The sequence below is a fragment of the Primulina tabacum genome, chromosome 9 (genome assembly GCF_025594145.1).
Source record: "Primulina tabacum isolate GXHZ01 chromosome 9, ASM2559414v2, whole genome shotgun sequence".
In the NCBI taxonomy this organism is placed as follows: domain Eukaryota; kingdom Viridiplantae; phylum Streptophyta; class Magnoliopsida; order Lamiales; family Gesneriaceae; genus Primulina; species Primulina tabacum.
The window spans coordinates 30,866,859-30,876,324 of record NC_134558.1 but is presented as its reverse complement, the minus strand read 5'-3'; the positions used below and the strand labels follow the sequence as shown (position 1 = coordinate 30,876,324).

At 32.0% G+C, this 9,466-nt stretch overlaps 2 protein-coding genes across 3 annotated transcripts; both read left to right on the top strand.

The window, feature by feature from the left end:
- The first annotated feature begins 979 nt into the window (after positions 1–979).
- On the top strand, positions 980–5,467 carry LOC142555178 (uncharacterized). Of its 2 annotated transcripts, XM_075665904.1 has the most exons (9): positions 980–1,083; positions 1,977–2,444; positions 2,600–2,690; positions 2,889–3,034; positions 3,305–3,548; positions 3,639–3,743; positions 3,843–4,025; positions 4,451–4,655; positions 4,951–5,467. In XM_075665904.1, exons 2-9 carry the CDS (start codon positions 2,014–2,016, stop codon positions 5,427–5,429), a joined length of 1,884 nt encoding a protein of 627 aa, XP_075522019.1. In that variant the 5' UTR covers positions 980–1,083; positions 1,977–2,013; the 3' UTR covers positions 5,430–5,467. The 2 variants fall into 2 exon arrangements, with proteins under 2 accessions (XP_075522019.1, XP_075522018.1); XM_075665903.1 differs by having other exon boundaries at positions 3,305–3,743.
- Positions 5,468–5,882: 415 nt separating this feature from the next.
- LOC142555179 (uncharacterized) lies at positions 5,883–7,336 on the top strand. The gene is made up of 4 exons (XM_075665905.1): positions 5,883–6,305; positions 6,656–6,692; positions 6,838–6,921; positions 7,085–7,336. Exons 1-4 carry the CDS (start codon positions 5,940–5,942, stop codon positions 7,135–7,137), a joined length of 540 nt encoding a protein of 179 aa, XP_075522020.1. The 5' UTR covers positions 5,883–5,939; the 3' UTR covers positions 7,138–7,336.
- The last annotated feature ends 2,130 nt before the right edge of the window (positions 7,337–9,466 follow it).

The window sequence follows — 9,466 nt, the reverse complement described above, 5'->3', positions numbered from 1 at the left end:
GACAATAAAGAATCTTATATTTTTTCATTAAAAAACTGCTTAAAATTTATCAAATTTCATAATGTTTTGATTAGTTATTTATCTATATTGATTAAATTTTTATACATGCTTATAAATTAAAATTTTGTTGATTAATCATTTATGCATGTTGAATACATGGAGACTGAAATTTTGATTTTGTTAAATTAATTGTGATTTTTTTCATATATTAAACATATTTACTTTTTAAATAAGTAAATTTATTTCAAAATGAAGATGTTATTTATGTTAAATAATTATTAATTCAAAGAAATTATATATATATATTCATAAAAGTACAAAATTTGCATCATCAATCAAAAAATTTGCAAATATCTATCAAAATCTTGCAAAAAGTCTACAAAAGTCCATGTGATTCTGTATATAAATTTATAAGATTGAACAAGAGTCAATAAAAATATATCAAATCCATGAAAATCTATCATTTAAAAAAAGTCATTGAAAGTCATTAAATCTCTACATTGAATACACCTCATAGTTTTTAATATTATGTTTGAATCATGATTTTTTATTATGTGTGTGTATATATAATATGATTGGTCATCTATACATATGCATATTTTAATATAAATTATATTATAGTATATATGCATATATTTGTGGATATAAAACCAGCCAACTTAGAAGTTTTTTTTTTCAAGAAATTATAATTTTAAAAAAAATATATTGAATTTTCTTAAAACTATGAATTTTGAAGTGATTTTATTTGTGTTAGATATGGGTATGAAATAGCATGCAAATCGGGTTTTAATAATAAAATATATGCAAGTAAATATGAACTGATCTACAAAATTTTTATATTTAATTCTAGATAAGATTAAATCTCAACTGATTTTATCCAAAATAATTTATTGGAAGAGCAATCCTAATGGGACACAACATGCTGGCGTATTCAACGGTCCAGATCACTTGAAGTTCTTACTATTTGACCCGGTAAACGCAGATTCCTACTAGAATATGAACACCCATACGATTCTTCTATAAATAAGCCACCAATCCACACGGTCAATCTTCACTTGATCCTTTTCTGTTCTTGCTTCTAAGGTTAGTAATTGTTTTATTTCATTCCATGAAAGTTTATTTATTTTTATATGTGAAAAGTAATTTGTTTTGCTTTAGTTTTCGAACTTTTTATATACATTTTATGTCATATATATGAATGTTATTCTGGGTGTTATAACATCACGTCCAAAATTGTTTTGAACTCGAAAAAGAATTTCCCGATGATCTTTCGTTTGACGAAGATTTTATTTCGATTCCGCCGAACTATATATGTGCTTCTACATCATACTCGGTTTCCCAGCACTGTGATATTTTCTTTTAATAGTGTTTTTAAGCGAATTGGTGTGTGTGTTTGGCAAAGATTTTGATATATAATCGATTAAATTTTAAATATTGTTAGGTATTGTAGTTTAAGTAGATACCTGATTTCTGTTTTACAAAAAATAAATTAAATTAAAATAACGTTTGACGAATTAAGTTTTACCTCAAACTTTGCGCAAAAAAAAAAATTATACATCGAACAATTTGTGTGGGAATTAAATAAATTACGGTTTATGTATATAAATATAATTTTTTTAGGCAAAAACTTGTTTGAGATGGTCTCAAGTCGTAGTTTGTGAGACAGATCTTTTATTTGGGTCATCCATGAAAATTATTACTTTTTATCCTAAGAGTATTACTTTTTATTGTGAATATAGATATGATTGACCCGTCTCACGGATGCGTCTCACAAGAAATCTAATCTTTTTTTATAAAAATAATACAGTTTTATATCACGTAACTAAATATTTATGCCGTCCGCGAATCTAATTATTGATTTTTATAATAAGATTTTCTTTTATATCCCCTTATTATTATTATTATTGAATTTTATTAGCGAAATAGTTAATCACAATATGATTATATATATATATATATATATATATATATTTCAGATATCAAACCAGATTATTAGATTAGAAGCTATCAACAATGAAGTCAACAACACTGGGACTCTTCTTCGTCTTCCTCCTGCTTGGGGTCGTAGCCATAGCCCAGGACCCGACAAAGGGAACCATATACAAGGATCCGACCCGACCCATGAACATGAGGATACGGGACTTGATGAGCCAGATGACTCTGGAGGAGAAAATCTCGCAGATGGCCCAGCTGGACAGGGTGGCGGTGACTGCGGAGATGATGAGGGACCACTCCATCGGCAGCATCCTCAGCGGTGGCGGAAGTGTACCCCGGGAGAGGGCCACGCCGGAGGAGTGGGTGGATATGGTGAACAATTTCCAGAACGGGTCGTTGTCTAGTAGGCTTGGGATTCCCATGATCTATGGGATCGATGCTGTGCATGGACATAATAATGTGTATAAAGCCACTGTTTTCCCACATAATATTGGCCTTGGGGCTACAAGGTAATTTGAATACTTTTTTCTCCAAAAATTCATTATAGTATACAAAGATTTAGACATTAAAGTGGGATAATATGACCATTTGATCGTCGTTAGTAATTTTTTTTTTTTGGTATAAAAGTATAAATTTGAATGATTTAATGGGGTTTATATTGCAGAGATCCCGAGCTAGTGAAGAGAATTGGTGCAGCCACGGCCCTTGAAGCAAGAGCTACTGGAATCCCCTATGTCTTTGCTCCTTGCATCGCTGTACTGTGTACTTAGCTTCATCATTATGCTTAACACTATTTATCCTAGCTAGAAAAACAAATCCCTTCAAATTATAAAATAAAAATGTTTAAACATCGCCTTTTTCTTTAATGAATCGAGAGTGAAACACAAGAGTTTCATGAAAAATGAGGATGGCTGAAACTTGAACTTTTTTGTTTGGAAAATTTTTTTTTACAGGTTTGCAGGAACCCTAAGTGGGGTAGATGCTATGAGAGCTACAGCGAGGATCCCAAGGTAGTTAAACACATGACAGAAATCATCCGAGGTTTACAAGGAGAACTCCCTCCCAATTCAAGAAAAGGAGTACCTTACTTGAACGGAAAGTAAGTTTCTTTACAAGTCCTAGCTTTTTCGAGCCATATCCATCTCCAAAATATCCAATGGTCTTGTTTCACTCATTTCTTCGTGCAATCGAACCCGAGTTCTAAACAAAAATTCTATTTAGTTTAGCCGGCACAACTGCTATTGGTTCAATGGTCGCAAAAAACTCGGCTATTTCACCTAGTTGTAGTTATAATTATAACGACTGTTAATGCATGCTTCGTTTTTTGTGTGTTTTCTTGGCTTAAATTGTGAATGATTACTGAAAATAGGGACAAGGTTGTGGCTTGTGCAAAGCATTTTGTTGGTGATGGAGGGACAAACAATGGGATAAATGAGAACAATACAATCGTCGATTGGCATGGATTGCTTAGCATTCATATGCCCGGGTACTATCACTCCATAATCAAGGGTGTCTCCACTATCATGGTTTCTTATTCGAGTTGGAATGGAGTGAAGATGCATGCGAATCGAAATCTCATCACCAATTTTCTCAAAGGAGTTCTCAGGTTTAGGGTACGTAAAGATGGGATAGACCTAAACATTTTTGTTGGATTATCTCAAATACTCGATGACATATATTTATTTCGGTCTCAAAATTTTCAGGGATTCGTCATCTCCGATTGGCAAGGAGTCGACAAGATTGTTTATCCCGAGCATGCCAACTACTCTGACTCCCTTTTGAAAGCTATCAATGCAGGCATCGACATGGTTAGCAATAGTTTAGATTTTCATTCGCATTATACCGATTTAAATCTTTTTATGTTGTGAAAAAACATGTAAAATTTCGCCATCTCGAAAAATATGCAGGTTATGGTCCCATACAATCACACGGAATTTAGTGAGATTTTGATATCCCATGTGAAGAACAACTTGATCCCAATGAGCAGGATTAACGATGCTGTTAGAAGGATTTTAAGGGTTAAATTCACAATGGGCCTTTTTGAGAACCCTGTGGCTGATTATAGCTTCGTACATCATCTTGGAAGCCAGGTGATAATCTATTATATTCATAATTTAATTTGAAATTTGAATTTTAAATTTTTTTAGCGAAAAATTTTATCTACACTACTTTCGCAATGATATGGATCGATCGCATTGCCGATATGACGTTGAATTTTGTCGTGTGGATCAATTAACCTTTTGGGACTGCCAAAATATAACTTATGTGGGGGGAAAAAACCTATTTTTTGCATTAACAACAATATTAGACCAATTATTGAAAAATATAAAAATCTATATAAACCAATTTCTAGGATGAATTTTAGAATTTCTCCAAAATACGAGAGCCCACATAATAATTCAATGATGTTGGGATGTAGTTTGAAAGTAATTAGTATAGTATTTGCCCCTAAAGTCATATATGAATAAATCATTGCAAAAATTTTAATTTTTTTTCCTGGAATAAATTTGGATAGGCTCACAGAGATTTGGCAAGAATGGCAGTGAGAAAGTCACTAGTTCTCTTGAAAAATGGAGAAAATGGTGATGAACCCTTGCTTCCACTCCCTAAAAAGACTTCAAGAATCTTAGTTGCTGGAACACATGCCAACAATCTTGGACTGCAATGTGGTGGCTGGACTATTTCTTGGCAAGGACTTAACACCACCGACCTCACAGCAGGTAAATATTTCCGACATCTTTCGGTGTATGTAGTCGTCGGATCATGCACATCGAATACACATATTTGCATGGATTAAATGATCTACAAACATATCTGGTTCTTTGTAGATGCAACTTTGTATAAGAAAAATCTATGATTATTTTTTAAAACATTTACAAAGACCGTTCCACGAAAAATTGTGATATAATATATAAGTTTGAACGACCCCACCCTATACTAGTTTTTTGCGTTATGTTCCTCCAATTTTAGTCCATTTCATGAAACTCAAGTCTTTATTTATTTATTTTATCCTAGGAGCCACAATACTGAATGGAATAACATCAGCAGTCGACCCCAGCACCGAAATCGTCTACAGCGAAAACCCCGACTCTGAGTTTGTCAAGCAGAACAACTTCTCATACGCCATTGTTGTTGTTGGAGAGCCACCTTATGCCGAAACCGCAGGAGACGACGCAGACTTGAATATTCCTGAATCAGGCCTAACTACGATAAAAAACGTATGCGGCGGCACAAAATGTGTCGTCGTTCTGATTTCCGGTCGACCTTTGGTAGTCGAGCCTTATCTTCCTCAGATAGATGCGCTTGTGGCTGCATGGCTACCAGGATCCGAGGGCCAAGGTGTGGCAGAAGTCCTGTTTGGCAACTACGGATTCACCGGAAAGTTGCCGAGGACTTGGTTCAAGACGGTGGATCAGCTGCCGATGAATGTTGGTGATGAGAACTATGATCCATTGTTTGCTTTTGGCTTCGGACTTGAGACTCAACCAAATTAGTAGGGGTGTGGTTTAGTAGTTTCTTTTTAGTTGGTTTAATAGGTGAATTTTGAAACTCTTTTAGTTTGAATTGGATGGTTTTTTATATGTTATATTTATTTAATTATATCTGTCTATATATAAATAATAGACATATATTTACTCATTAGTACACCAATGAAGTAATTATTTTGAAATAAGATTAAGATTATCTTGCTTTTGCTTGCCATTGCCGACGTGGTTAAAGGTGGAAAAAAATATCGAAATATCGAAAAATTGTACCGAAAAAAATATCGAAATTACGGGAAAAATCAATATACACGGAATTATTTTTTTTTTCGATATCTGGCTCTGTACTGTACCCACCCCTAGATGTGGTCGCACTAATGTTTTTGGAATATTGGTTTTTTATTTCTTACAAAAATTCAAATTTTAAAAACTCCAATCCAATCCAATCCCTTTTTAAAGTAATTTTTATATTACGTACTCATCGTCTGCCGAGCTCCACATATTACCCCATCCATATCCACCATGCCCATGACGGCACCACCACTTCCGTCGCCGTCTTTGCCGCTTCCTCCACTATCTCTCTCTCCACCCCCTTCTTCATCTGCTGTAATAACTTCATCTCTCTTATTTTCCTCTCATCACTCTGCTTTTCCAAACAATATCCCTACAAACTCAGAAATCCCCGCCTTGTACTCATTTGCCGCTTGTTCTTCTTTTCCTGACCCATTTACGCTGCAAGAATCCATCCAAATTCATCATCCCACTATTTTAAAGCACCCAATTTTGCTATTCAGAAGCTTAGATTCACCTGCTGTGGATACGCAGACCTTCTTGGTCACTGTCAGTGTTTTGGTCGCCATTGTTCTGTCTCTTATTCTTGGCCTCAAGGTATGAGTAATTTATATATTTCATTCAACTTTTTTATTCAAATTAATGCGATGCTTGATGTCTACAATGCCAATGGAGATGATAATTTTGCATTTTACGTTGTTTCTTGGTTTGGGTTCTGTTTGATTCTGTCTAGAATTCTGCTCTGTTATGTGTTGAATGATGTTAATGTCATACAAAGTTCTTTTGCAATTATGTACACTTTCATTTACCAAATTTTCATATATTTTTATTATAATTTTCCCATAAAAAGTAGTGTAGAAAAGGATATTTTGAAGATTAAGAACTAATAAATAATATAGCATGGATTCTTGAAATATGATGTAATAATATATTTTTTTTTTTTTCAGGGAGATCCTCTACCCTGTAAGAGGTGTGCTGGAAACGGTAATCTTTTCATCTCATTTCACAAATTTTAGTGTTTAAATTCGGCGATTTCTCGATTATAATAGGCAGTTCGATATGGTATAGCTGGAAGCCTGGATCATATATATGCTGATAAAATTATTCACCTTCCTTCAATGGCGTGCAGGTGGAACAAAATGTGTATTCTGTATTGATGGTAAGATGAAGGTCGAAAACGGGCTTGTGGATTGTAAAGTTTGCAAAGGTGCAGGTATAGATAGATCCATCGGCATTCCATCGCTTCTTTTTTCTTCGATTTGATCTTCATTCGATCGTGTCGATCCTAGCTAGTGCGTGTTCTTGATGTTCGGTTTGCTGTTAGATTGAGCTTGACAAGAATGTTGCTTTATATGGTGATCGAATTGTTTTTACAGGATTGCTACTGTGCAAGAAATGTGGAGGCTCTGGATACTCGCGAAGGTTGTAATCTGAGGTTGTGAAGTAGTCTTCTTGTACGATTCTTTTTTAAAAATAAAAATAAAAATAGAGAGTTTTGTGATTTTCTTGGTATTTATTGTCTCGTGATGATACGGGAATATGATATTGAAATTTAATTTGAATTTTTTCAGGTTGTGTTTAGATCCATGTAATATTATTCTTTTATATTTTGTATATTACTTTTGAAATTATTTTGATTTTAGTTTCTGAAATTTTGCGATACAAAAAAATTTAAGTTCTAAAATTTTAGAACAATATGAGTTTTATTATTGATTTGGCACTAAATGAAATTATGTACCCGATTGTATAAATAATTGTTCGGATTATTCATAATTTCTGAGTTCTTGTTTCATCATCTAGAAAAATAACATATTGTTGAGCCAAATTCTATAAACTCTATCAACAATAGATGATCATGGAATATGGTCAAAACTGTTCAGAGGAGTTGAGCAAAAAAAAAACAGCAAAGATCAAGGGCTTTCTCGACAAAATTCATCGAAAAACTATCGCAAAATTTCTGCAAATTCTCTCAATAATTTGTTCGCTTATTTTCAATTTTCAGCATTCTATTTTCTTTAATTTTTGACATATTCTTCAGTTTTTTTTTATAAAAATGTTCCTCGAGTTCATAACAACATGGTTAAATTTGATTTTGTTCATGAATTTTTTCTGTAATTTTTTTATATTTATCAACCAAATTCTTAGCTTTGAATTCATACCGAGAGAATTATAACAAACAGTCGAATCAGGACACACAATGTTTGTTAATAGAAGTCAGATCATTTCACATTTTGCACGATCACGTGCATGATACGCCTGCTAGTTTTCGTGATAAATACATATATAAGAGTAGATTAGTTTAACATTAAAAATGTAGTTATTTCAATGCTTGTATGAATTATGATTTTTTTTAATTTCTTATTTTTGTGCTGAATAATAATGAACCAAATTGTAGACTGTAGAGACACATTTTGAACACTATTGATAGTCAATCTCATCCTTTAAAAAAGTAACATATATGAGATTGAATTTTAGAAAGTGATGAAAAAACATAATCTAATTCAATGCACTTAATATTTGAATCAAGCTATTATCTCTTTTTATTCTTTAGTTTACTGTTTATAAAGAGAATAAGAGTGAATGAGAACGAGAACTAGTAATAAAGAGAGTTTTGAGTAAGGTTATAAAAAACGTGAAACGCGTCGAAACTTCAAGTTTTTTAAGCTTAAGCGGAATTAAAACGAACTTAAGCATAAAAAAATATTTTAATTTAAACTATAATTTTAATTATCTCAAATAAATTAATAGAATAAATAATGCATAAATAAAATTTAAGTATAATGCACTAATTTTTTGTCAAGTTCTAATTCAATCTATTTTATCTCTTGCGTCATCAAATAAAAACCCAATTTAATTGGAATACTTTAACATTTGGTTAATATATCTTGTAGGTTATACAATATAAATTTCTATCATATATTCATCATCGCTGCATTTAACTTCCCAAAATTTTACACTACTAGCATTATTTGCTATTAAAATTTCTAATTCATGTTTCTCTTATTCTTGTTCATCAATTTTTCCTTAAAAAATTCACACTTAATTATTATTAAACACGATTGTACATTGCTAGAATCACTCATTAATAAAATTCCTAATGTTTCTTCCCTCTTCTAGTTTTTCATCAATTTCATTTTTAAAAGTACCAATTAAGCATATTTAATTAAGGATGACAAAAAATATTGAAATTTCAGTATACCGATGTTATTGTACCAAAAAATATCAAATTACTGAAATTTTCAGCATACCAAAGATTTTTGATACAGTATAATAACGATACCAAAATTTTCGGTACGATAACGATATGAAATTCAAAAACTTTCAGTATATGCTGAAATACCAAAACAATATATAGAAATTAAAATATATATATATATATATATATATATATTAAATAAAGTATTAAATTTTCTAAAAAAATTATAACGATATCGTATCGAAATCTCGATATACCGCAAATTTTGGAATAATTGGTATGCTAGTTATATATCTCGGTATATTGAATATACTATAATTTTTCGGTACGTTATACCATATAAGATATTCGATACGATACAGTATGATATAACTATCACCCCTATATTTTTTTTAGAGTACAACTATGATAATGTTCTAGATTACAAAGATATAATGTAATAGCCCACACTATTGACTATGTAATGCCCGAGATTTAATTACTGTAATCAGACATTGATTAATTGATAGAATTGAAGTTACAAGAGCTCGAAAGAAGAAGCCGGGCGTCGGTGTAATGCAAG

Bases quoted from the DNA above. Each gene is read 5' to 3' on its own strand.
- LOC142555178 (XM_075665903.1), top strand. From the start codon at position 2,014: ATGAAGTCAACAACACTGGGACTCTTCTTCGTCTTCCTCCTGCTTGGG. The intron at 3,035-3,304 runs GTAAGTTTCTTT...TACTGAAAATAG, and splicing joins GTACCTTACTTGAACGGAAA to GGACAAGGTTGTGGCTTGTG. The intron at 4,026-4,450 runs GTGATAATCTAT...AAATTTGGATAG, and splicing joins TACATCATCTTGGAAGCCAG to GCTCACAGAGATTTGGCAAG.
- LOC142555179 (XM_075665905.1), top strand. From the start codon at position 5,940: ATGCCCATGACGGCACCACCACTTCCGTCGCCGTCTTTGCCGCTTCCT. The intron at 6,693-6,837 runs GTAATCTTTTCA...AATGGCGTGCAG, and splicing joins TAAGAGGTGTGCTGGAAACG to GTGGAACAAAATGTGTATTC. The intron at 6,922-7,084 runs GTATAGATAGAT...TTGTTTTTACAG, and splicing joins TAAAGTTTGCAAAGGTGCAG to GATTGCTACTGTGCAAGAAA.